Source organism: Rattus norvegicus, chromosome 2 (assembly GCF_036323735.1).
Source record: "Rattus norvegicus strain BN/NHsdMcwi chromosome 2, GRCr8, whole genome shotgun sequence".
Taxonomy (NCBI): domain Eukaryota; kingdom Metazoa; phylum Chordata; class Mammalia; order Rodentia; family Muridae; genus Rattus; species Rattus norvegicus.
In genome coordinates this window covers 193,807,667-193,835,228 of record NC_086020.1, presented here as the reverse complement: position 1 = coordinate 193,835,228, position 27,562 = coordinate 193,807,667, and the positions used below count along the sequence as shown (strand labels likewise).

The following is a 27,562-nucleotide window of genomic DNA, read 5'->3' as shown; positions in this document are numbered from 1 at the left end:
AAACTGTGGGTGTTAAGGGGGGCAGTGGAAACCACACCGAAGCATCCTGCCTGAAATCCTAAGTTGCCAAGACAAATGTCATTTCAGCTTCTCCTCACAGAGAAGCAATCTGCTGGCAAGCAGAGAATCAGAGGAGAGCGGGTGGGGGAGGGCTGCTCTCCATGCTGCCAGGTCAAGAAAAAAAGTAAACCCAAAGGATATGAATCAATTTAATCTCTTTTTCGTTTTCCATATACAGTTACTTTCCCGTTACTGTCTCATCAAATATTCATTTTCAAGGGCTTCACACCACTCTATCTTTCTTGCCTTTGTCAGCTGGGCTTGCCAGTGGAGTTTCTCAGAGAAAAGGCCCTTGGAATCAATTATTTGGCTTAATTAGACAGTATTCATCGTGATTCCAGGATCAAGGCCCATCATTTCTGGGGTACTTTGCATGTCATTCCAGCCACCACCGCTCCGGTGGTTTCTTTTATTATCAGAGGCAGAGGAAGGACCTGGCAACAGTGGCCCACTGTTTCAGATTCAAGCTTGGAGAAGCTGCCATGGTTCCATTCCTGGGCCCATTTGTCACTGAGGGTCAGCATTGATCAGAAAAGCTGAGGTGAGAATGTCTTATCCTCTCATTGATTAACCAGAAAAACAACGACCAGAGGAGGGCAGTGAAGTGTCACAGCCTGCCAAAGGCCTCTTAGCTCCCATCCTATGTCAAGCCTCCAAACTGTTTAAATTATTTTTATTTCTCCTATTCCTAAGTGTCTCCACAGTATTCTAGTAGTAGGGGAGATTAAGACATTACTTCCCATCCCTGGGTTGACTTCACATGGACTTTGGTGAGGTGTCAGAGTGGTTTCAGGCTGGCTATCACTCTGCCCAACAATGCCTATTTGTGACTGCAGTAAGAACCTTGCTCACACCATGAAGAGTGCCTTCTGGCTGAGAGGGCGTGGCTCCACAAAGGGAGGAGATGGCTCACTGAAAAGCCTCAGCCACAAGAGTAGGGGGAAAGACCTGAACTGACAGGATCTGTGACCTATTTCTAGGTCCTTGATACCTCCTCAGGGGCTGGGGAGGTAAGCTGACTGACTGACTGACTGACTAGTCTGGCTCCTTGGAAACCAATATCTCCAACAGATTCCAACACATCTAATCCCCTAAACCTTTATTCTTTCTTGGGACACTTTAAACTATGGTCAAAATTGCTGTACCCACCCTGAGAAGGAAAGGGGGTCTGCAGGACCTCAGGTGTGCCAGGCCTTTTCTGATCGGAGTGGGGAAAGAAGATGCTCTTAAGGCCGTGTGGCAAAAGAGAAAGCCCTGTACTTTGTGTTGTTTTCTATTTCGCACAGTTGGGACTTAGTGGATGCCTGCTAAGAGGAAGGAATTATCACCCAGATGTCCAGGATGGGCTGAATATGAGATATTGAAAATGAAGCTGAAGGCCTGACTGACAGCCCCAACATCCCAACACACTGAGGCAAAGCAGGCCTGGGGACCACCAAGGTGACAGGTCATCGGCGCTTTCATCTGTGAGGTTTGGCACAAGTGGGATAGACAATACGTATTCCTCAAAGCTGCCACTGAGAGAGGAGTGATGGGCTCTGGAGAGGCCAAGATTGGAGCCCTGGCTTGGTTAGACCTCGGCTTCCAGCTTTAGTTAGGTGTGACACCTTGACACCATGCTCTCTCCCAGTGAGGGTAGACAGTGTGCAGCAGAGCCAACCGTGTTCATTGGCTTGCTCATCTAAGAGGTGGAAACTGCCAATGGGTAGCTATCTGGAGCCTCAGAGAACTTACTGTTCTAACTGGGCTAGCATTTCCTGCCAATTCTGATCTCACCCTCTGGGGCTTATTCCTACAGGTCTGGGCAGATTGGGGAGCGTTGTGGAAGCTCTTCAAGACTGGCACAGTAGACTGCTAGGGAGACTTCTTCAAAGTCCCCACTTTTCATTAAGAACATAGTACTGCCTTTGAGCTTTGGTTTTTCTTTTTTCCTTTCCTTCCTTCCTTCCTTCTTTCTTTCTTTCTTTCTTCCTTCTTTCTTTCTCTTTCTTTCTTTCTTTCTTTCTTCCTTTCTTTCTTTCTTTCAAGACAAGGTCCTGTGTAGCCCACATTGCCCTCAAACCTGCTATGAAGCTGAGAATGACCTTAAACTTTGAATCTTCCTGCCAAGTACTTGGGTTGCAGTGTGTGCTGCCACGCCTAACTTTAGGCAGTGCTGGGGATTGAACTCGGGGTTTCATGCATGCTAGACCAGGAGTCTACCAACTGAACTATAGCATCCCTGGCCCCATCACCATAAATGCTCAAAATATAAAATGCTCAAAATCAGGAACTTTTTGCCAGGCAGCATCTGTGTCCTTCCTCATCATATATACCATGTTATACACTGGATGCTCCCCATGCCCCCTTTTCCATAAAAGGCCAAGGACTCAGAGCAGCCGCCTGCCATTCTGCAGCCCACGCCGCCATGCAGTAAACATGCCAACGGCCAGGCAGCCTGACCCACCTCTTTGAAGGATTTCTTTACCTCCGCCAAGCAGTGCCAGTGTGCGATGGGCTTTCGTGGGTATGCCAACATCTCATTCCAGTGGTCCCTGCCAAGACCTTCAGCACTGATCCCCACTCTACACACTCCTATGATCTCGTTGTGGCCAACTCTGAGGGAAGAAGCAAAGGTCTTAGCAGTGGCTTTTCAAAATGCTCCCAGAAAGAGAAGTCTTTTGGGGGTGGGACTCTGTCTAGTGCATCTGACTCGGAACCATGAGCTCTGAAAACCAGTGCTTATCAGTAGAGTGCTACCCTGCCAGGGACCCTGTGGCTTTGCCCAACCTCTCAAGTAAGGTAAGAGACTTACAGAAGTGAGCAAAGGCTACAAATCTATTTGCAATCCCAGGCGACAGTAGCAGGAGGCCTGACTGGGTATTCAGAGTGTCTCTTCCCTTATTTGACTTGGGAAGCGTGGTACAACCTCTCTGGATATCCCAGCACCTAGAAATAAACGAACCAGCTCTGACTGTCATTTCTCCATACCACCATTGTCTACTCATTACTCACTCAGTAAGAACTCGAATCATCTCTCAAGTATGTTAGTCAAGCACCTACCATGCCTGAGAAGCTGCCCTGAAAACCTAGGATTGGGATATTATTGTGTGATTTTTATATCCTTCAGCTAAAATGACACTCGGAGAAGAGTCATGGCAGACGGAGTAGCTGAAAATGTTTCTGAGCAAGCCTTAGGAAGGAAGAATCAAAAAAAAAGAGAAGGAAAATGAGAGGATTTAGTGGGATGGCGACTTGGGATTCAGATTGTGGGATCTGTGCAATGGGAGCCAGGGGTGGTTGGTTCTTCAGGAGGGCAAGACTAGGAGAAAAGCATCCAGGCAGATGCATCCTCAGTCTGGTGGCTGACTTAGGGCGGAGAGTGATGGGGCTTCATAGCTGTCCTGTGGGAGAAGAGATGCTAGAGAGGCATTTTAAGGGGCAGAAGATGGCACTTGGTGGCAAGTAGAAGGAAAGAAGTCGCCAGGAGAGAATGCAGGAGGACTGACAGGCAGAATTACCCCTGAGGGGACCAGGCTGAAAGGGAAGCTGAGTTTTTAAGCAAGGGTGGTGCATGCTCTTTCTCAAATTCCTGCCTTTCTTAAGTGCTACCATATTAGAAGCCAACAGGTCCCAAGCCATGGGTCAAGGGTAAGGGTCCCTATGCTGCACTGAAGAGTAACCATATCCCTCGGGGCAGGCACCTACCTGTCATAGTCCATAACGGAGATGAGCAGGCTCACTTGATCCATGTTTTCTGGGGGGATATCAAAGATGATGGCCTCGTTGTAGACAGGGTTGAGGGTGTTCTTTTTTATGGTTGTTTTCTTCTTTTTCAGTCTCCGCCCATCACATAGTAGGGACACTTTGACGTAGGGATCTGTGTCGATGAGGACAGTGAGAGAGGATAGGAGGTTAAACCGATTTTTGAAGTGGCTGTTGTTTGGTTGTTTGGTTGGTTTTTGACACCAGTTCTACTCTGTAGCCCAGGCTGGCCTCAAACTCACAACCATCTACCTGTCTCAGCCTTTCCAAGTGCTGAGATGACAGGTGTGAGACATCGTTAGACAGATGCTCTGGAATAGCATTTGCCACCAAGAGATGGAATCCCCGAGCCTACTGCTGCTCGTCCAATGGGATGAGTGGCTTAACATAATTAAGTCACCTTGTATTTATGGAGCGCACCTGTCTCTGAGGACGATCCACTCCTAATAAACTCAGTCTTTAGCTACCTTTGTATACTTGGGAGGGTGCCTAATGGTGTGTTACTAATGGGAAAACTAGCCCCAATTTAGATAAGACTCTTGTCAATGGTTATATAGTTCCCAGCCCTTAATCTCAGCTGCACTCTTTGGCTGGAGAACTCAAAGAGCATCAAAGCTAACAAAAGCTCTGTTTCTTTCACATATACAGAATCGTTTACCCTGGAGTCTTGCCAGCTTTTTAACCAAAGGACAAAGGGGGTAAAAATAGGATGTGGTGATGCCCAGGGAACATGTTAGAAAGACGAAACAGCATCAGTCACAGTCCTGTCCTCCCCGCTAGAAGACATGCTTCTGGGTCCCGCTGTCCCAGTAATCTCATTTCCATTCGAAATCAGGAAGCAGGGAAGTGGCCCCTCCCGCTGCTTCCCTGGAGGCCATTTCCTGGTCACTTCTGAGCAGCGAAACAAGAGAACTGTGGCCAGGAGAGTGAGCGAGGTGCCCCGCCCCCCCAGACTCAGGGCAGCTGGCTGACATTTTATTTCTCAGTGGGATCTTGGATTCTCTCCATGCTGCAAAGAGATGTCTTTTTATTAAACTTCCATGCACCGTCTAATCTTCTCTCCCCTTTAGCTTTCCGAATGGGTATTTTTCATGGTCATCTTTCTACCCTGAAATTTTCTACTCATCCAAATGAAGGGACACCTATTGTATCTCACAGCACAGGTGTCTCAGTAGCCTCGTAATTAGTATTTATGCCGCACTGCTCAAGGAAAAGGACAACTTACAGGCAATAATAGCTTTGAGACCCTGATGAGCTCAGACACCTTCTTGTCCGGAAGCCAGGGCTCCTGTCAGGAGAAATGAGCCAAAGCAGCCCCTCTCCTGGCTCTGTAGTTCTGAGGTATGCGGTGGTGCCTCCTGGACCCCTGAGCACCCACCAGGCCTCGTACTGTTTGGCATCATGTTAGGGGAAGGGCAGATGGAGTAGCCTTTACTTAGAGTAAAAACTAGAGAAACTGCACATGAGATGAACCCAACCAAGCTCCCAGCCTGGAGAGCATTCTTCCAGACATTCCAGGGAGCTGCTGACTCACCAGTGTGACAGTGGCAGCTGTGCCTTAGCCGCGGGGACACTTGGGTTGATGGAGGAACTGGGGAGACCCTGAGGAATTTAATCAACCCCCTGTCTCTGACTATATACTTTCAGGACCCCCCACTCAGGGGAGCATTTGGTAAAAAGGAAGGAGTGTTGAGACTCTGTATGCCACAGCTGTCTGGTTTCCACAGGCTCCTTCCCCTAAGGTTACCCCTTAGGACACTGTCCAGGTCACTACGGGGAAAAAAGAGCCAGGCCCAAGACTCATCTTTAATATTCAAGTCTTTCCAGTTACACATTGCTTTAGAAAGTGTCTCTCCGTTCCAGCAATTTCCTCTTCTATTCCTGGTCCCAGACACTCCATTCAGAAACACATTTCCACGTAAGGGAAACACAGGCGTGAGCCACTGGGCCAGTGCCTTCTTCCCCAACTCGGTCCATCCCTACAAGGACTATCTGGCTCACGTCATTTGGTGAGATTTCTTTCTGCAGGAAACAAGCTCTCACCAGCATCCGAGAGGAGAAGCCAATCAGAGATCAGAGATGACTTCTCCCCAGGGTGCTTGGGGAAATGTTTGTGGCTTTTAGTGGAATGGTGGCCCCAGATGATCTTTGAGGTCTGTTCCTTGCCCTGATTCCCTGAGCAACAGGGGCCTAAAACCCAGCACTGCATTTCTGCCTCATGGTGTGGGAGCCATCTGAATTCAGCACTGAGAACATGCTCTGTGCTAAGAAATGCCATCCATCAGGGTCACTTCACATCTACACTGCTAAATGTTTATCACTGATATCTCTGTTCTATAGGCAGAAAATAGAGGATCGGGGAGATTAAATGATATTGTAGGAATGGATCCCAGGCCCGACTTCCAAGTCACTTTTGATCACTAGAGACAGAGTGATATAAACCAGAGGCAGTGGAGACAAAAGGGTTAACCCACACTTTTGTAGCCTACTGGTCTGTATTATTATTTTGCGCTGTTTTTATTGTCTGAACTCTAGGAAATAGACTCAGGTTGTGATTGTGGGCTAGTCTAGCTCAAAGAGAATAGGACGTCCTTGGTGTGGAGGTGAGTGCCTTTGCAAGGCTAGAGCAGAGCTTAAGGAGCTCCCTTTCCCTTCCCTGTCAGTCCAAAGGCAGACCTGTCTGGTCTGAGAGCAATGACAAGCTCAACCGCACAAACAGAGGAAGGAGCGCCAGGTGCCCTGGGCATGCAGGGTTCTACTTCATCACCGCAGGCTATATTTGTATGCTCTCTGTAAATTCATTCATTCACTGCTTGCTCACTCAATTCATTAGTTCATATTTAACGAATGCCTAGAGTGTTTCATGCATTGCTCCAGAGACTGATGCAAAGAAGGCCCTTGCATTTACGGAATCGAACCGAGATTTAACATGAGATTCCAGACCCAGGGAGGGGAGAGAGAAAGGTGTAAAGGGAGAGGTGAGAGCTCAACATTAGAAACAACCCTTTCACCCCCAAACCCTCTGATTTACAGCAGCCCCTGTTACTACCCATGGCTTCACTCAGAAACCACACTCTAGCACATCAATGTGATTACAGCAGAGAAGGCAGTCTTGGGGACTAGGACAGCAAAATCCTATTTCCCTCAGCCGCCTTGAGAGTCCTTGGTGAATTTCTGTCCTCGTGTGCACTTAGTTTGGTATTAAAATGAAATCTACATTGGCTGTATTTGGTGGAAGCTGGCTTGCTGTTGCCCGAGAGCTTTTTCCCATGTCAGCAGAGGTTCATGATGTTTGTGCTGCATCCTGATGTGAGTTAGCTGTGTGTGTGTGTGTGTGTGTGTGTGTGTGTGTGTGTGTGTGTCCGAGTGTGTTAGGGGGAGAGCTTGGGGGCCCTCAGTGAAGGCTTTTGGACTGCAGTGGGCACTGCAGTGACTTGGAGGCAGGAGCAGAGATTTGAAAGGATTTTTAAAACGACTCAGTTTCCTAGCCCCAACCCCTTTCACCATCTTCACAGGGCAAACCTGGGCCCAGAGGTTTTCAGCTGGACCACCATCGCCATCTCTCCTCTTTTCTTTTATTCTCTGCAATGTGGGTACAGAGCCAGGGTTTTACTCATGCTAAACAAGCACTCTTACCAGCATGTGCTATTGTAGGAGGGGCCGAACCTCTTGTACCATGTCAGGCCTGGAGGTGTTTGCAGCTACTTTCACACAAACGTCTCCCCGTGGCTCCGACTGCACTAGATTTCTATTCAGCTGCTGTGGTGCTAAGGCCAATGCAGAAACACACACACACAGACACACACAGACATACACACACACACACACAAAGACATACACACAGACACACACAGACATACACAGACACACAGACACACAGACACACAGACACACAGACACACACACACACACACACACACACACACACACACACACACACACACACGACTACAAAGGTACTTTGCTTTTCAATGCATTCTCTCCTTTGGATTAGCAAACAGACTGTTGCCCTAGGCCTGGGTGAATCTGCTAACACTGACATTCAAACTCCATCTAACTTCTGTAGCAGCTGGGAAGACTACCATCCCTCCAAGAATGATACTAGTGGGAAATTTATCCAGTGCCTGCAAGTGCATGGTTTGGCACAGATATTCTGAATCTGACCAGTAAATAGTGTTAACATGCTCACTTTTCAGATTGGAAGAAAAAACACACACTACAGTTTAGATCTTGAGTATCTCAAGGATATTGAAGACTTGGTCCCAGCCTGTGGTGCCAGTCCAGGTGGAAGTCTAGGCTCCTGGGGACAGGGATAGTAGGACCTTGGCCCCACTCCTTCTCTTCTTGTTTCGCAGTTGACACAATGGAACAGGCTCCCCTCACAGGGGTCCCTGTTATGACATACTGTGCTAACATAACACGGGCACGCAAGCCAGAGGATCAAGTCACTCTGGGCCAAAACCTCTGAGCCTGTAAACCAAATAATCTTTTCCTCCTTCACTCCAGTTTCGCAGATCTATGCCTGCACAGTCGCAGAACACCGGTGCAGAAACCACATCTTTACACAGGAAGGGGGCGGCAGAGGTGGAAATCAGATGCAAGCAGTTTGCCTCCTAAGAATAGTGCCAAGTCTTGCCTTTTCTTCCCGAACACTCTTCTAAATCCTACTGTTTGGACGTCAGGGGGGCCAAATGCTAACCCGGGGTAAGAGAAGTACCTGAGTAGCCCGTGATGTCCATTGCTTTGAGATTGCGACACTTGATCACCGTGAGGGTGAGCCTGCCTGCTGTGGGCAGGTAGCAGAGGGAGAACATGATCTCTCCCAAGTCCACACTTTCCTGCAGAGGAAGCAGAAGAAAGAGAAGGTGAGGGGTACTTATTTTCCAAGCAATGGCTGTGGGGAGCTCTGGAGCCCAGGACATTTGGATCTGTAGCAGTGAATGAACCAGACCCAAGGGATGGGTGATCACCATGACGCTCTTCTTCCTGCTCCTCTTTTCCCTCCTCCTGCTCCTCCTGTCCTTGCTCCTGCCCCCTACTCTTCCTCCTCCTCCTCCCCCTCTTCTTATTCTAAATTTTGAGGCTGACCTCAAACTTGCTCTGTAACTAAGGATGATCTTGAACTTCTAACTCTCCTGCTTCCAGCCTCTGAGCGCTGGCCTGGCTTACAAGCTCTTATCGCCATACCTGGTTTATGAGTTGTTAGGCAAGCTCTCTGCCACCTGAACTCCATACACTCCAGCCCATCCTTCTTGCTTCTGGTCAGATTCAGCCCCTATCCTTGATTCTGCTCTGGACACTGGCTTTCTGGGTACATGACCCTTGGTGGTTCATGTGTCCTTGCCCTATCACTGACCCTATCCAGTCATGTGGTCAGAACGCACGGCCCAGTCCTCAGATTTCCCCCTTTCCAGGACATCTGGAACTCTTTTCTGCTCTGTTTCTCGGCTTATTTGTCTTTCACCACCCGGCTGCCTTGGCCTCAGGCTCTACCTTCCTGTCTAGAAGCAGACGTGCAAAGAATGGATATCCTGCTGAGGCCATGCTGCCAACCAGCCAGATGTACACTGACCATCCTGTGCTTTATGAACCGCCTCACATCCGGTTTCTCATCCTCCCTTAAACGTGATGATCCTTCGGAAATATACACATGCTCTACTGCCCTTCCTACCCCAGAATCATCCTGCCTAGGGATCCCTGGGAGCTTCTGAGCAGAAAACGTCCCTTCCTAGAAAGTCATAGCATCTTTCTAGAGAGGCAGCAAGCACGGCCGTCTGCTGTATGACATAGCACCTGGCCAGATTGCTTTCTCTGCCTGCTCCTGGCAAGGGGGGGTGCAGACAGCTTAGAATTCAAAGACATGGAGCTGTCTCCAGAGGTAAGTTAGTGGGAGGAGAAGGTGGAGGAAGAGAAGGCCAGAGTTTGAAGTGGTTCTGATTCCAGAAGGATCCTTCTACCTGATTATTCCATCAAAAAAGTATCTATTAAGCATCTGATATGTGCTAGGTGTTGATTTATAGGGGAGAGCAAAGATACAAAATTTCTACCTTCACAGAGATTACATTTTATGAGGGCCATAGATACTATACATGTAATTTTAAAAGGATAAGGAGTTAATTAAAATTATTAGGAAAAAAAGGTTAGGCACATAAGGGGTTAGAAATGACTGTGGGGAGGTGGTACCTTAGCTAGCTAAGGACTCCCAGACTACACCCAACTGTTCATTGGTTGGTTCACTTGTCCTCCTCTCCCCTCTTCTTCCTCGTCTTCCTCTTTTTCTTCCTTCTCTTCTTCTTTCAGACTTATTTTTTTGTGTGTTTTGCTACATATTTGCACATGCAACATGCAACAAGTCAGAAGAGGGTGTCAGACACCACTAGAACTGGAGTTATAAATCATTATGAGTCACCACCTTGTGGGTGCTGGGAATCACCCAAGCCCCATGCAAGAACAAGTGCTCTTAATCGCTAAGCCATCTCTCCAGCCTGGGCCAGCCCATTCTTATTTGCCGAATGCTTGCTGGAGACATGTTTCAGGGTTGAATGGATATAGTCTCCATACCTACAACGTGTGCATAGTATATTAAGACATAACCAGTTCAAAGATGGTGGTAGGATTTCCATCTTTCTCAGGTGTGCCTCTTGTTTCTTAGACCCTTTCTCAAGGGAGGGAGACACAGACGTTGCACTATGCCCTGGCACTGTGGGAACATCACTGTCCCCTTCCATGGCCGGGTGGTCCATCTGTGTGGTCAGAGGCACATCTGGATAATATACCATCTCTGATTGAAGCGATGAGATACAAGCAAAAGTATATCTCTCCTGATTTCCCTAACAGAGCTCTAAGCTTGATCCTGCCCAACATTTCAGAAATTGTTCCAGACTTGCTAAGTAGAATAACGGTAAACAACACCGTGTGCTGTTCACTTGCCCGCTAAGTCCTTTGCTGGCCCTCAGTGAGCCTTAGCCTAGCACTACAGTGTGGGTGCTCCTATTATGCCTGCCTCACACTGGAGGAAGTGAATGTCCGGAAGTTAAGGACTTGCCGGAGGTTGCATGACTAGCAAGTACTTTAGTGCCAGACATTCATATGTCAATGTCCCTGCTTACACACCTTCAGCTCTTCCCTAGTTCAGCATCTGAAACAAGATTCTTTGGGGGCTTTTGGCAGTCGGTTGCTTTCTTATCTCCTTATCTCATTCTCCTCTGTATGCCAATCTCTGCTCCGCATAACTTGTCTAGCTTTAGTTCCTTTGCTAAAATCCTTCCCCCTCTTCCCTTTGCTCAGATGATTCCATAACTGATGAATAGCGCATAGGAATCGCCAAGTCATTTTAGTTCCCATGTAGTAACTAACGAAAGACCCTTTTCATGCAGGAACCCCGCCTTACAAACCACTGTGCCTTGGAGACAGCAAATAGCACACACAAGTTGCCTCAGATGCCTGCAGGAAAGGATGGTTGCATTTTAGCTGAAAGAATGCTGGCCGGAGGGATTCTCTGCATCCATCTTGTGATCAAGAGAGGGCCTTGGGGAGACTTCTGGGAGCCCCTATGGCTCCTCTACTAGGGAATAAAGAGAAAGGTGCTGCCACCATGTCCCCATCATTGCCATACTGCAGTAGCAGGGTGGCTTTCTCATAAGCTGCCCCTTCAGGGACTTGGAGCTGGTTTGTTGTGTTGGCTTTGGCCACAGGATAAATGGAGTCTCTGTGAACAGCTCTCAAGGATGGCTCCCTCTAGGGGAACACTGGCCCAAGGGATCCCCTCCAGTTGCAGGACTGTCCCTTCTCAGGAGACTTTGAAGGCATGTGGGTGTTGGGTATGCAGTGCAGTTTATAATTCCCAGACCCTATACCCAGTGGCAACTTTCATTCTCCACTGATGGCCCAGACAGGAATGGGAACTGGCTCAGAATCCCATCACAATTCAGAAAGGAAATAAGTCTTGGGCCCAAAGCCCAGTTCCAGGGGCTTCTGCTGTGGCAGCCTGAGCCCCTCTTCCCTGGGCCTGCTGGCAAACGGGCTGCTGTGATTCAGTGAGCTAAGGGAAAGAAACACAGGACTGGGTTGTTTGCTAAAGCAAAGTAGGTTAATTCTGAGTAAATAGAGAGGTGGAGGTAAACAGCTAGCCAGCCACAGCGAGCCACAGCCAGCCACAGCCAGCCACAGCCAGTCACAGCCAGTCACAGCCAGCCACAGCCAGGGCTGTCCTACCTGGTGGGCCACAGCTCACTCTCTCCCTCTGACCTCTGTCACAGGTTTCTACCCAATTCTACACATCTTTCCAGCCTTTTATCCTAATTAGGAGTTTTTGAGACTTTGGCCTTTAATAAAAACCAGCGGTGCCAGGGGCTGCAGACCAGCCAGGGCCTTACCCTTTCATCTCCACTTGGTGTCAGAGGCCGCCTTAGGGCAGACTAGTAATGAGCTCCCAGTGTGGAAGAGGTCACGAAGTCCACAAAGTGGCAGAGAGCAGCTCCACCCCTTCTACCAACCTAGCGGCTGATGGGTCTGGTCTCAACTCGCTAGTGGCTAGCTCCAAGTCTTGGCTGAGGATGGGAGGTGGTGGGCCTGCCGCCATGGAGGGGAAGCAGAAAACTGGCCTCTGGAGAAACCTGTCCTAAGTGCAGCCTGTCTCCCACCCACCAATGTTTCTGCCCATAAGAGCAGCATGCTTCAGGCCTCAAGGTCCAGAGTGCCTGGGTTGCAAGATTCTGAGGGCATATCCATAGCAATGTTGCCTTCATAGGCTCCACCCCTTGATGCACTTAACATAAGCCTAGACATAGTAGATGATGAGGATGAGGTTGAGGGTGAGGAAGATGGTGGTGGTGGTGGTGGTGGTGGTGGTGGTGGTGGTGGTGGTGGTGGTGGTGGTGGTAAATCCTACAGTGTGCTGACTGGGACAAATAGTGAACCACAAACCAAGAGACCCAGGCTTTGAGTCCTTCTGCTATGTGTTATCTGTGAGATCTTGAACAAGTCACTTTACATTTCTGAATTCTCACCAGTGAAAAGAAAGTATGGTACTTGATGGTCTATTCTGTAAGCCACAAGACCTAAGAGTTCACACTAGAGAATCTAATTTATCAACTATTACCTGCTGAGATGGTCCAAGAATGCTGAACTGTGACCATTGACCATCTCGAGGATCCTAGCATCCTTGCTTTGCAGTCTAAACGCTCTCTCTCCTTCAGCCCTCACTGCTCCTAAATGTTCTGCTGTTTTCCAGGGCTCATGACACTGCTTCCTAATCAGGCAAGGAGTGGCGTCAATGCCCTGAGTCTGGCTGGGGAATCCAGGCCAAGCAAAGCAAGAATGATGCTTCCCCATCTCTTACAGATACTTCTACTCTCTTAGTCATTAAGTAGCTTGTCTGAATCTCTCATCATCAGCAGAGAAGCATCCGCTACACTTTCAGGAGAGCCACAGGAGACCTAAAAGGCTCTTGGAGACACTACCCAGGAAGTGCTGTTAAGTTACTTTGGGCCAAGGGGGCCTGGAAGGGAGTACAGAAGCCAAATTGTCTCTGATGGATAAAGAAACATGCAGTGAATAATCCCTCTGCTCAGGCCTGCAGTTTAGGGCTGAGGCCTGTTCATGAGTCAGATATGGAGGCTGGACCTTCCATAACAGGCTGAGACCCCTGGTATCTGTGCCTTTTTCCTCATAGCATGAGTCACAACTCATAACTTGAACACTAAGTTGGGGATGCTATGATCAATGCTTGTGTTTCCCGCCTCTGTAGCCCTTGGAGAGTAGGGATGGGGCCTGGCTTCCTTACCCGACCTCTCATGTCTAGCCCAGGGCCTGATGGATGGTAGATGAGAATATGGTTTTGGATGAGGCAGCTCTGGGACCAAGTTCTAGCTCTGATTCATGAGTAACACAACTTATGCAACCCTTCATAGACTTGGGGCTAATATCCAACTACCTCCTAGGGTTATTGAAAAGATTAAATAAGGTGATTCATGCAAAATGCTTGGCTTAGTGTTTAGCACAGAGTAAGTGCTCAGTATGGATTCGCTGTTGTAATTATTACTATTATAGAAACGTCGTGGTCTCCAGACAGAGACGGAGGAGAGGATGGCAGTCGGTGCTGCGTTGTGTAATAATGCAGGCACAGTAACAGAGCTGTGGGCCAGATGTGGGAAAGTAGAGAGAGCACTAGACTCAGGTAAAAGTTTCAGGGCAGGCTTCCACAGAGGGGGTGACATTTGACAAGATCTAAAGAGGTGAATGAAAGGAATCTGTTGGCAGATGGATGCCAGACCCTGCAGGCATGTGGATCTGCAGAGCATGAAGACACAGTGGGACATGAAACGTTCTGTAAGGCCAGAGGGTGTGGCAAGGGAGAGGATGGAGACAGATAGCAGCCTTGATGGTGGGGACAGGAACAGGGCCCATCCCTGAGTCTCCTGGCCCATACATGAGCCTTTGCCCTTGATTCTTCAGGTGATGAGAGACTCCACATCTGTTCCTTCTGTTCCCAACTCATTCGTTACTGTTGCCTTCTCCCCAGACACCACACTAAAGACCACCCCTATCAGGGTCTCTATTCATCTCAGCTACTGAGTGTGTGTGCAGGTAGGGAGCAAGACCATGAGACAAAACTAAATCATCCATTGTAGGGAACAGAGACAAAGATAGATGATGTCACCACAGGCACGGGGGAGCCAGTGACGTGATAGGAGGACAGGGAAGGGGGTGGAAGGTGGTAACACACAGAGCAGCTTTGAACAAAGGTCAGGAGGTCAGGAGCTTATGGCCAGGTGCCTAGAGAGGGGATGTGGGTGGCTTTGTCCTTCATGTATCAAGGAAGGAGAAAGAGGCGGGGAGGGGCTGTGGAGAGATGGGGGAGGTCTCCAGGCATCATCCTCATGAAAAGCAGGGTCCCTGGAGGGATGGAAGCAGGTAGGGACCTTTACAGCAGGTATGTAAAGAATGGGGCCCAGAGAGACGGGAGAGTAACACGATTCCCACGTGGTCTCACTGACGCCCTGTTGGCTTCCTCCTCTGTCTCCCCAGACCCTGAAGTGCACCCCCTTTCCACGGCACTGTCTGTTCTGACCCACACTGTCTCTGGGGTTTCTGCTACCTTCCCACGCCCTCCGCCCGCTCATCAGATCCATCCTTTCTGGAGTGCTGTTCCTCTCTTGGTGAAAAATCTTCAATGACTCCCCGTTTCACATGTGTTTTGCATACGTGCGTAACCTCTTCTTCAAGTGAAGTGTTATTCAGAAGCTCAAATACACACAACAGAACACTGGGTCTGACACGGGGTCCAGGGCTTCCACCTTCAGCCTCCAATGATGCCCTTGGAGCTTCTAGGGGCCAGGGTGAAGACTACTTGTCCGCAGAATCAAACGGCACTGAGCTTTCTCCTGAACCAGCCCTTGCTTCCTTGCCAGCCTCCACCATTTTCCTTCCACTACCCTGCCCCCCAGTTGCCCTACACTCAACCACAAAACCAGAATGTTTCTAGAGAACTAACTGCACGCCATTCTGTCCTAAATGCCCATCAAGCTCCATCATCACACAAAAGCCTTGTGGGATAGGAACTGTTGATACCCACCCATCTCAGTTATTTATCCTGTTGTTATAATGAGGGACCCTGACAAAAGCAACTTAAGGGAGGCAGGACAACTTTGGCTCACAGTTCAAGGTTGTAATCCATCCTGGCAGGGGAGTCACGGCATGAGGATCTTGAGGCAGCGGATCACACGGCATCCACGGTAAAAAACAGAGAGCAATGTGTACGTACCAGTGCTCAGCTCACTTCACATGGCATCCAGGATCCATGTCCCAGAAGTGGTCCCACTCACAGTTGAGATGTGTGTCTTTCCATATCAATTAACTCAATCAAGACAATCCCTCTCAGGCATTCCCAGAGGCTGAATAATCCTTCACAGGTACACACACACACACACACACACACACACGCACACACACACACACACGCACACACGTAGGCTCTTCCTACATGGGTACACTGATGTCAAAGATGAAACAAGTGACCCCAGGCAGAGCTAGGATGTGAAGCACAAGAGCCCACACTCTCAGCACTGTACCAAACTGCCTCATCTCCCCTCCTCAAACTCTCCCCCAGATCTTCTGCACCTCAATGCTGTCACCTTCTTTCCTCTGCCTGAAATGAAGCCTCATTGCTTCTGATGATGACACTCGTTCTTCTAGGCCAGCTGTGCTGTTACCACCTCCTGGGCCATCTTCCCTGGCCTCTTGGCCTGTTTTGAGGGTGTGTTCTCATGCTAGGGACAAGTGTGACACGTGCCATAATGAAGAGGCAGGATATTTGTAAGATAAAAGCAATGGGATATAGCGCTTACTGGATGACGGGTCTGGTGGAGGGGGAGTGAATGACACCTGGAACGCCCCACACCCGCATGGCTGGCTTGGCTTCCTGCAGAGAGAGAGAGCCAAGGAGGTGGGAACTCTTTCCCAGGGTGCCAACTGGGGACACCTGCTGTGAGCACTGGGCCCCCGGGGTGGGGAGAGTTTGATTCCCTGCATCCCCTCAAGCCTGGGTTTCCAAGGCTCCAACAAGAGAGCCGAGGGTGGCAGAGGTGGAAAGATGGGCAGTATCTGTTGTGCTGCTGGCTCTAGATGCTTGGTGCTTCCTGCTGGATGTTGGGGCAGGTTCTGTTTGTTCAGAATTCCCTGCTTGCTTTTTCTCACAAGTGCATTTCTGCCCCCAAAGCCCTTGCAGTGTTATGAATAAATGATAGTTAGAACAGAGGTGCCTTAAAGGAACTCGATACTCTCGCTTCTGCTACAGTGTGGATGCCAAGAGCTTGGGGTGGCTGGGGAGGAGCTAATGAGTCACAGGGAGCAGAGATACAAGAAGCAAGAGCGAGGTCACCCAGACTATGCTTGATCTCAGGGGACCCACAGGGAGACTAAAACACATCAGTAGGGAGCAAATATTTGAGTATCTGGACATCATGAGGGACACCTAGAAAACTCCCTCAGCCTCTCCTTTGAACCTGCCGTTGGCAAGAGGGTCAGAGTTCCAAACACTTTTAGACAAGACGTGGGTCAGAATCACACCGGGGAGGCAGCTCTTTTCCTAATGACTTCAAGAATGTGGGTGGAGATGGGAGGAAGGGATATAGCGTATGGGAGGAAGGAGGCTTGAGGAGAGCACAGTTTGGGAGAGTTCTAGGATTGGAGGTAATGCCTGCTAAAGCCAGGGTCTTTAGGACAAGATGCTTTGTCCAAGAGAGGCCAGGGCAGGAGGCTTCCCCTCGGATCTGCTCCCGCTACTGGTATTTCATTAATGACATACGGGGTTGGTAGGGAGGAGTAAACAGCAAATTAATGATGCTAATGAGGAGAATCTGTCTTCATTTCTTGCCTGCACCTTGTCCTGACAGGTGGCTGTCAGACAGCCATCAGTTATCCCAGGGAAGAAGGTGGCATCTCAGCAGTGAGAGATCATCGCAGCTCTCTGTCCCTTGCTGGGCTGTGATAACAGGGTCTCTCTGCAGGAGAACAGATGTCCAGGTAGATGGTTCCCCTAGGGTGGCTTGGCAGTGTTTCTGCAAACAGTTGCCTGGTGGAGGCAAACAGTCAGGGCTCTTGTCTAAGACAAAGGTGTGTGCTTGGCAGCCTCTCTCACTCCAGGGTCTCTTTGGAGAATCCGGGCTGAGCACCTTGAAGGTGTAGGTTTTTATCAATCTTCTGTTGCTCTCACTTCAGAACCTCTTGGTTTTGCTGAACCTTCTCTGGTCCCTTCCTATTTTATGGGCTACTCCTGCCCAGCTCCTCTGTGGCTCTTGCCAGAGACTTTGCCTCTTCTCTCTGGGTTCATCATTACCCAGACCTAGGAAGTCTTCTCCCCTCAGGCTTGTATGATGCTAACACCCATCACCACTGTCATGGCTCCTGGGTTTATGGGTCCTCCAAACATCACTCCTAGGCTCTGGACCAGCAATTCTCAACCTGTAGATCAAGACCCCCTTGTGGGTTGACCACCCCTTCACAGAGTCACCCAGGACCATATTAGGTATTTACATTATGAGTCATAACAGTCATGAAATAGTAACAAAAATAACTGTATGGTTGGGGGTTCCCACAGCACGAGGAACTGTGTTAAAGGGTCACAGCCTTAGGAAGATTGAGAACCACTGCTCTAGGCTGATAGAAATAGCATGGAATCGACTTCATGGCTATCTCACAGAAACCTTAGCATTCACACATGCTCAAAGCTGGTCTTCCTAGCTTTCATTTACATGTTTCCTGTTTTTCTCTTTGGTGGTAAATGGCTCTGCCATCTGCCCCAGTGCTCAAGCCAGAAATGAGAAACTATCCGGAACCCGACTTCTTCTCTTCTTTACACTGAGTTCTTTACCAAGTTGAGCAAACTCTGTCTCCAAATCTCATCTCAAGCTGCTTACCTCTCCCATCTCTTATGCCACAGGAAGCCAAGGCACATGCACCCATGCCTACCTGACCTCCTTGCTTCCCTTTATTCCCACCTGGGTGCCAGAATACCCTTCAAAGTGCAGAGAGGATTGCCTCTGCCCCTGCTTAACCCTCCAATGGCTTCCCTCACGCTGTGGTTCGAATGTGAAGTGACCCTCATAGTGACCATAAAGAGTAGTGGCACTCGTGGGAGTATGTGTAACATTTAGGAGGGGGCTGGAGGACGCGCATTGTTAAGGGGCAAGCATCGAGGGTTATATCCATGCCAGGCTCTCTGCTTCCTGGTGGGTGCCATGAAAGCAGCTGCTGTATGCTCTCCACCATGGAACAGCATGCTACCAGGCTATTTCTAGCTCTGCCCTTGCCTCTGGACTCCCTGCCTCTGGACTTCCTGCCTCTGGACTTCCTGCCTCTGGACTCCCTGCCTCTGGACTCCCTGCCTCTGGACTTCCTGCCTCTGGACTCCCTGCCTCTGGACTCCCTGCCTCTGGACTCCCTGCCTCTGGACTCCCTGCCTCTGGACTTCCTGCCTCTGGACTTCCTGCCTCTGGACTTCCTGCCTCTGGACTCCCTGCCTCTGGACTTCCTGCCTCTGGACTCCCTGCCTCTGGACTCCCTGCCTCTGGACTTCCTGCCTCTGGACTCCCTGCCTCTGGACTCCCTGCCTCTGGACTTCCTGCCTCTGGACTTCCTGCCTCTGGACTTCCTGCCTCTGGACTTCCTGCCTCTGGACTTCCTGCCTCTGGACTTCCTGCCTCTGGACTCCCTGCCTCTGGACTCCCTGCCTCTGGACTCCCTGCCTCTGGACTCCCTGCCTCTGGACTTCCTGCCTCTGGACTCCCTGCCTCTGGACTCCCTGCCTCTGGACTCCCTGCCTCTGGACTCCCTGCCTCTGGACTTCCTGCCTCTGGACTTCCTGCCTCTGGACTTTGCACACTCTATTCCTTCTGGTGTCTCTCTCTCTAATGGACAGGGGCTTACCAGGGTAAGAGAGAGGAAAGTGATAAAAATGAAGCTGAATGAGATACTCACTCTTAGTTTCATGCAAGCCCAGAGAATGGCTGTCCCCTAGATGTCTCCCCTCCAGCCATTTCATTGTCCTCATCCTGGTCCTGACCCTATGCTTTCTTTACCACTGTATTCCCAGTATTGAGCCAGCACAGTGCCTAGTATATACTACATGCTGTACCAGTGAGCAAGTCCACACTGCAGGGCTCGGGCCTGGCTACGAAAGTGACAGAGAGAAGAGTTGATAGAAGGCTGGGATGCAGCTCAGCGGTAGAGCACTTGCCTGGCATTAGAAAAACCCTGGATTCAATCTCTAAGCACTGTAAAGTAAAAATCAATAGAGTCAGTGACTGGAAGAGCTATTTGTTTTACCGTGGCCCTCGTCTCCCTGGGAGCACGGGATAAGAGAAAGTCTCCAGGCAGAGCCTTGCAGGTGTTTCTCACCAGAGGCATGATTTCTGCATGAAGGTCACTTCAAGAAGTGGGAACTTAGGGCTGGGAAAATGGGTCAGAGGGTAAAGGCACTTGCTGTATAAACCTGATGATCCAGTAAACTTGGAACCCAAGAAAAGGTGGAAGGCAAGAGAAATAATTCCACAAAGTTGTCCTCTTGTCCTCTGGTCTTCACATACATGCTACGACATGCACATGCCAATAGACATCATACACAAACACATACATATCTCTCTCTCTCACACACACACACACACACACACACACACACACACACACACGAAATGGTTTTATTTATTGCTTTGTTGCTGTTATTGTTGTATAAGGCATGAGGGGTTGATTCCTAAGGTAGAATCTAAGAACCACTGAATCAGAGTCTCTGAAGGAAGGGTCTAGGTGCACAAACAAATATGTTATTGATGAACATACCCTCAGTTTATAGGGAAAGAGAGAGACCAGCTTCCGCTGCTGGCTCAGGCCAGATTACTGTTGGGATCACTGCTGTACAGAACATGGTCCAATGCAACCAAAGGCATCAGACACCACGGCAGAGAGGAGTGATGGATGAGCCTCTCCTTGGTTGGGTTTACCAGGAGCACTAATGATTGAAGCCGTGGCTGGCCCTGGCCCACCCGGAGCAGCTTGTTCTGTATTTCCCTGGGCCTCTACCTGTGCCCCACAGGGTACCATGGGGAGTTCATTTTTAGCAAGAGAATGGGATGTTTAATTAATGATTTAATTAGTATGATAATTCCCAGGTGTGCTTCTTTGATACAATGTGGGGAGCATTTGGAGCTGATCAGAATAGCCTCCTACCGGAGTCCAGGATTCTGTGTTCCAGCAAGAGCTAGGGAAGTCAGGAACTGACAACTATTGCCACTAGTTAGAGCCATGGTTCTGAACCTTCCCTGTGCTGTGGCCCTCTAACATAGATCATGCTATGGTGACCCCACCATAAAGTTATTTTCATTGTTACTTCATAACTGTGATTTCGCTACCATTATGAATCATAATGTAAATATCTATGTTTTCCAGTGGTCTTAGGTGATGCCCTGTGATAGGGTTGCTGGACACCCCCTGGGGTTGTGACCCACTGGTTAAGAACCACTGAGTCAGGACAGTCTGGCTAGTATTTTGAAGTTTCTTCTACTTCCTCTTACCATTTTCTTAAATGATAAAAGTCAAAGTCAAAAAGAGAATTTACATTTGTGGAGAATCAGCTAGAGACCACGCTGAGAAATGAATATGTATTCAGTCCATTTCTGAGGATCCCATTCTCACGGGCACCTTGTCTTGGGACTCGGGAGTTAAATAACTAAGGCCTGAGTGGTACATTTGGATTTGGTCTCAGACATCATCTCTGAAGGCCTGCTGTTCGTCATCCCTGCCAGCCTTCGCTAGGGCCCAGGTTTCAGCTCCCTTCACCCCTCCTCTGTCCCAGGTTATTGACAATCATGGATGCTAAGGGCCCAGGGAGGTGACATTTTTGGGTGTTCTGGAAGCAAGTAGCTCTAGGCTTTGTCCTCCTCTTCCTGCCTTTGCCTGTCTCTCCTTTGTGAGAGACTAGTTCAATGTCTTGCTGTGTTACAGACTTTGAGAGGGCTCTCCTGTTCCCTTGAGCGGCAGCGTGGCACTCTGGCTTCAGCCTGTCATTTCTTAAGAGAAGTATACGGGACATGATCATTTTCTCAGATGCTGAATTGCTCCTGTGGTCACTGCCTCATTTTCAAGGAAGTCAGGAAGAAGCTTCTAGCAGCAGGCAGCACCCCTGAGTCTGAGCTTGGAGTACCAGGTAGCAGCTGCGTGGGAGGCCCTGGAACACTGCACAGGTCTCCCCACCTGAGCTGCTGAGGTGCAGTTACCAGCCTTGTGGCAAGAAACCCATCAGTGAAGAAGCTCTGGGCAAGTCAAGTGTCGCTTCCCTGTCTCCCACAGATCTGGACTTTGCTTTGTTAGGTCTCGATGTGGGACAAGGACAGAGTCTGCCATCCCTACTTGGCTTCCTGGGAGAGTTGAAGATGTCAAACTCTTAGAGTTCATTCCCTTAACGTGAGATCTCTGTAGTCCTAAACAAGACAACACTAGTCACATCCCTAGGCAGCAAGGGACAAGTAATCAATCAGCTCTTCCAGTCTTAGATCAAAAGACACATCCCACTTTCTCAGACACCCTGAAGAACAGAAAGCCATCCCTTGGTACCCTAGCCAGGGTTTCCAAGAATGCTTGTGCCCTTTTCACCTAGGTACCATCTACTGTTTCATTGTAACTGTGCCACTGTGCTTTTAAAAACCTGTATCTATTTCTTTTCCTTTTGTTTTATAAGGGTCTCCTATAGCTCAAGATGCCTTAAATTCACTATGTAGCAGAGGATGACCTTCCGTTCCCGATCCTCCTGTAAGTGCTGGGACTACAGGCATACATCACGGCTCTTGGGTCCTATATCTGTGTTTACTCATCTAGTTTTTTTTCCAAAAGAAACTGTTTCCTTGCTTTTAAAATTTTCCAGCATTTGAGTGGCTTTCACTTACACTCACAGTTAGCTGTTAACAATTAGCTTGCGACTTGGGGTTTGCTGAGTAGCCTTTTATTTATTCAAAGGGAAGGGACGCAGAGTAAACTACAAGAGAGGTGGTATAAATGACCTGGTCAGATGCTCATGGGGTTCAAGCTTCTATTTCCCAGTAGTGTAACTTAGAAGTCACTCCTCTGCAGCTCTCTGACCATGGGCTATGCTTGTCATGCTTGAGGTCTCTCTCTATTGGGCAGGTGTTCCAGGCCCTGGTTCTGAAGTGTAGGAGAGAGCCACAGGGAGGGCCTGACCAGCTGCTCAGGGGCAAACCACCTCTCCTAGGCAGCAAGTGTGTGGTTTGTAAACTTCCTGCTTTCCTGCCATGTTAGTTCAGGTGGCGGCTCTGTACCCCTGGGTAGCTGTCCCATCTGCCTGCCCTGTGGGGTCAGGTGTGTCCTGTGTGTGTGCCAGCACATGGGAGAGGAAGGAACAGCTGTTTTGTTGGGGGTGGGGCAGGGCAGGGGGGTTTCTTAGGTGGAAGATAGGGCGAGACAAGTGGTTGGTGCAGCAGAGGAAGATAAAGACAGACAGAAAGGGCTTAGAATCCTGAAGGTACCAGAAGGATAGGGCTCCTCACTGAGAACTTACTCTGAAGCAAGCAAGCCCCAGGCCTCCCTTCCCCCTCCTGTAAGCCTGCCCGAGAGGACATGATGAAATGCCAAATTAGCTCCATTATTGTAACGCCTCCAAAAATTATAGGCCGCGTGTTCTGCCAGAGCCAGTTAATGGTACCCACTGGTGAGCAGGTGACACAAATGGTTATTTCCTTCTTTCCAGGCACTGAATTCAGGGGCAGAGTAGTGAAGGAATGAGGCTCAGGCTGGAAGGAGATTGGGGGTGGAGAAAGGAGCAGCCATGGAGAATTTTCAAGGCTCAGCTTCCCTAGTTCCAGAGTTGCAGGTGGAGACACCTCAGAGCTATGGCAGGGCAGGGCTGCATGAGTTCCTTGGAAGATTTCAGATCTTTCCTTCTATCTCTCAGAAGAGGTTCCTCTGCCCGGAAGGGGCATGGAATACTTAGCCCTACCTGGTATCAAGGTAAGACATTCTGCAGGCTATACCCTGGCCTGCAGGCTGGCTATTCCTAGGGTTCTCATTGTTGGGAGGCAGTCTGGTTTTCCCTACAGCTCCTCTCCTAAGTCAAGCCCAGCATTTCCTGGCCTCCCACACAGCCACCAGGATTTCCTCAATCACCTCTTCTTAGCTCCTCCACCAGCACCTGCTTCTCCTCTCACACAGACTCAGCCAGTCTCCTGTCAGTGTCAGCTGAGGCAACTCTTCCTCTAGGAGGCAAGGGCACAAAGGGGGTGGGGTTAACTGGTTCCAAGGAGAGCACAGTCTCTTCCTTCAAAGCCCAGCAATGGGGAAATCACACATTCTGGAACTGGGGGAAGGGGAGTGGTGGTGGTGGTTCCCTATAAATCTATGACCATGCCCCAGACTCTGCTCTATTCCAGCTCACAACAACTGGATCTCACTGACCATCTCTAAAGACTGTGTGGGTGAGCCTGGCATCTCCACAGTGTGTAGATTCAGAGTAAAGACTTATCTGCGGTAGTTGGTGTTGAAGATGACAAAGATTCCTTCTCAGTTTATACCTTAGAAGGAAGCGTTGAGGGTTCGACAGCCCAGCTGATCTGATGCTAGATGGAGTTCCTGTGTTGGAACCTCTTTGCTTATTTTCTGGCCCTAATGTACATTTGTCAATGTGAGGTCAGAGTTTGGGGCTTCAGAGGACATTCAAAGAAGTAAGCCGGATGGGTGGGTGGCAGGGGGAGGTCGAGTGGCCTGGAGCACAGGGTCTGCCTGCCTCAGACACAGAAAGATGGCCCACAAGCTAGGGAAGGTGTTGCTCACAGCCCGTGTTTACCTGAGGCTTGCTCTGGGCAGGCTGTAAGGAACCTGCTGTGGGTTCTTTCCTGCAGCGCCCAACACAACTTTACAGAGACTCTCCTTACCCACATCTTTCAGAAGAGCAGACAAACGGATGCTGAGTTAACTGGCCTGCTTAACTCATTTTAGCGAGGTGTGGCTCCAATCCAGGCAGCCCAACACAAGTCCCTTTCTTTAACCCTTATGCCAAACCAGCCTGGTTCTCTGTAAGGTTCACACTGAGGGTTACTTACTGGTCATTCCACGCGCTATCGAAAGTCCATTGCTTCTGGAATCTCAACCATCTCCATAGACTCATAAAAAAATCTCTTTATGATAATCTCATTTGGGGAGTGCATGGTGTCTAGGGACACTTTAATCCCAACACTGAGGATGGAGGATCAAGATGAAGGCCAGCTTGGTCTGGACCAAGTTTCAAAACCTAGCTCATTCAAGCTGACAAGATGGCTCAATGGGTAAAGCCCTTGCCACACAAGCCTAACAACCTGTTTGATCTCAGAAACATGTAAAGCTGGAAGAATAGACCCAACCCCACAATGTTATCCCTCTGACCTCCATACCTGTCCCCAACACATGTAGGTCCACACATATGCTATACATACATGTAATAATAGTAATTAGTTATGATGACAGTGATATGAAATTTAAACTTTCTTCAAACCCAGCTTATAAGTTTGTGTGACAAATACATGATTTTTGTTTGTTTGTTTTTTGGGTTTTGTTTTTGTTTTTTGTTTTTTGTTTTTTTGTTTTTTTTTGTTTGTTTTTTTGTTTTTGTTTTTTTTGTTTTGTTTTGTTTTTTTGAACTGGGTCTCTCTGTGCAGTCCTGGCTAGTATGGAACTTGTATGTAGATTAGGCTAGCCTTGTCCTAGCCTTGTCCTGGCCTTGTCCTTGCCATCATTCTTTTGCTTTAACTTCCCCATCACCTGGATTACAGATGTGTGCTACCACGTGCCCAACAAACAAAATTCTTTTGTTTTTGTTTGGTTTATTGAAAGGGTTTCACTCTAGCTGGCTTGAAACTTTGCTAATTTGAGGCTATGATTTGGGGCTATGATTATTCCCATTTCACAGATGAAGAAACTGAGTCATAATGAGATGAATAGTTTCAGAATTCAAAAGCTGAGCTCTGAACTGCCCCATGCTGATGTGTTATTTTTCCCATTGCCTCCTGTTCTAGGACCATTTATTTTCTAGCACCTGGTTTATTTTACTTAATGGATGCTGGATTCCATGCCTGCGTTTCCCTCTCTGCATTAGCTGCCAGATGCTTCAAGTCAAATGTAAAGCCTCCAGTCAGCAGTGTGTGGAAACAGGGCGTGCCTGGAGTCTGGAGCCTCCAGCAGGATTCCATCTGATATTCTTTTGCTACTGTTGCATGAGGCTTTAAGCACATCTTTAATCTTGCTATTGTCTTGGGCGCTAGCTACAAAGTGACAAGAAAATAAATGAAAGTTCTTATTTCCCTGCATGCTCAGACAACCCAGTCTCTCTCGGCTTAATTGTCTCTATCTGCAGATCTGGGATAATGCCTTGTATAAAAATTTGTTAAGGATTAAGGGAAACAATACAGGTAAAAAGATATTGTAGATTCGGCAGTGCGCTAGAAACATAAGGTTGTCTTGTTGGCTTGCTGTTACTGAGAGCGAGATGTGATCCCTGTTCCTGGATTATCTACATCACAAATAGTTGGCCCAGCTTGGGAAAGAGAGACAGTGCTGGCTCCTCAGGACTCAGAGCTGTGTCCCTGAGAAGATACTCAAGAGTTGCATGGTACAAAGAAGCCCAAAAGTAGATTCAAGCTACCCTCTCCACAGGCACGGTTCAGCTTGAAGCTATCTGGCTGGAGGTGGTTCCTTGTGAGGTCCTAGGAGACCCTCCAGATAGAATTTGGGAAGGTTTCATCCCTATCATCTGGTGAGAGGAGACCAATGGCCTAACATCTCAGAATTCTGATTACAAGGGAACAGTAGCCATGGCCTACATTGGCCACCAGCCTGGCCTCACTGCCCTACTTCTGAGCCTCCCCCCTGCCCACCTCCTTTCTTCTGCTTTTCATAATACATCATTACCTTTCTTTCAGCATTCTTAATTGTCCATGTGTGCATGTGTGCATATGCCATGTGTGTGCAGGGGCCTGCAGAGCCCAGGAGAGGGTGTCAGAGTCCCTGGAGCTGGAGTCACAGGGAGTTATGAGCTGCCCGATATGAGTACTGGGCACTGAACTCCAGTTCTTTGGAACAGCAAATGTCCTCAACTGAAGAGACACCTTTCCAGGCTTGCCTTCCGAGCATTTTTTCTTTTTTGAGAATTACTTAATTCTGGAGACGTCACAGGTCTGAACATTCTAGAGCATTCACATGACATTTTAACAATGGAGGATTTTGTGACAAATACTGTCTACCTTTTCCTTTCTCCTCACTTCTTTTCCTCTCTTTCCTTCTTCTTTCTTTCTTTCCAAAATATCTAAAATAGGTATGTAACTGTCGATCTACCTTGAGCAAAGGAAGATACAAATACATTCGAGTTTTATAGCACCTAAGCTATCCAGCCAGGTATGGGACCCATAGCTACCAGCACTGCACTTACGGGGTTGAGGCAAGATGATCGTTGCAAGTTTCATGCCAACCTGAATGATATGGTGAGACCCAGGCTAGCCTGGGCTATTGAGTAAGGCTTTATGACTGAATAAATAAACAAATGAGAAACTGATCTCGGTTTTGCTTCTCTGCTTTAAAGCTCTTTGGCTCCAGGGAATTCCCCCAGCTCGTCTCATCTATAAAATGGATTTCTTTCTGTATTGAGCAGGTGAAATGAGGTAATGCATTTGGAAAGTTCTTTATAAACATATTAGGTATTAATGTTGTTAGATTCAGGAGCAATGAACGGTGACCATAACCTGTGAACGCCCCTCTTTTTCTCCGAGGTTTTCTGTGCTCCGTTCTTAGGCCTGTGGAGTGGTTGTTTTCCATACCTGGTTACTGAGGGAATCGAGGATGCTATTTGGTGGAGGCCACACAAGCAAGGACAGCTTCAAGCCCTGCACAGCAGGCTCAGAATCATGGTCACCAAAGGTTCTTGGTGCTGAGTCTACCCCCATACCAAAATCCTTCCCAGACCTCAAAAATCCTGGATATGGCCTCCTGGTTGACTTTGGCCTCCTTCGCACCCTGTGGTTAAGATGGGGGAGGGTAATCTTATCCTCCTTTGAAAGCACCTTTGAGATTCCAACCTCTGTGGATGCAGCGTGAAGCTTAAAACCACACTCTTGGCTATTAAGATGACCAGTTTCCAGGACACAAGGTCCCCTAGATATTCCCTTCTTCCAAATGAACTTCATTACAAGAACAAAACCACTGTGGGGTGGCTGGGGTCTCCTGGGAGGAGAGA

The 27,562-nt window shown here is 48.7% G+C and overlaps 1 protein-coding gene and 1 long non-coding RNA gene across 11 annotated transcripts in view; one reads left to right on the top strand and one right to left on the bottom strand.

The window, feature by feature from the left end:
* The window catches only part of Syt6 (synaptotagmin 6), a 59,691-nt gene that overhangs the window by 5,513 nt on the left and 26,616 nt on the right, over positions 1–27,562 (bottom strand). For 5 of the 8 annotated variants that reach the window (XR_005500358.2, XM_039103020.2, NM_022191.3 and 2 more), the window contains 3 exons: positions 8,522–8,642; positions 3,748–3,919; positions 2,507–2,657 (listed from right to left, as the gene is read on the bottom strand). Coding sequence is in view for 6 of the 8 variants with exons in the window: in XM_039103020.2 (XP_038958948.1) it covers positions 2,507–2,657; positions 3,748–3,919; positions 8,522–8,642 (444 nt within the window). In the remaining 2 variants the exon portion in view is untranslated. The remainder of the gene's footprint in view (positions 1–2,506; positions 2,658–3,747; positions 3,920–8,521; positions 8,643–27,562) is intronic. The other 3 variants (XR_005500359.2, XM_063282441.1, XM_039103021.2) reach the window with 1 other exon arrangement.
* Positions 933–27,313, top strand: LOC120100901 (uncharacterized). 3 transcript variants are annotated; one of them, XR_005501166.2, is made up of 4 exons: positions 933–1,070; positions 1,347–1,500; positions 25,353–26,990; positions 27,099–27,313. It is a non-coding gene; the product is annotated as an uncharacterized LOC120100901 (long non-coding RNA). The 3 variants fall into 3 exon arrangements; XR_005501165.2 differs by having other exon boundaries at positions 1,347–1,531; XR_005501167.2 differs by lacking the exons at positions 25,353–26,990; positions 27,099–27,313 and adding an exon at positions 11,181–12,604.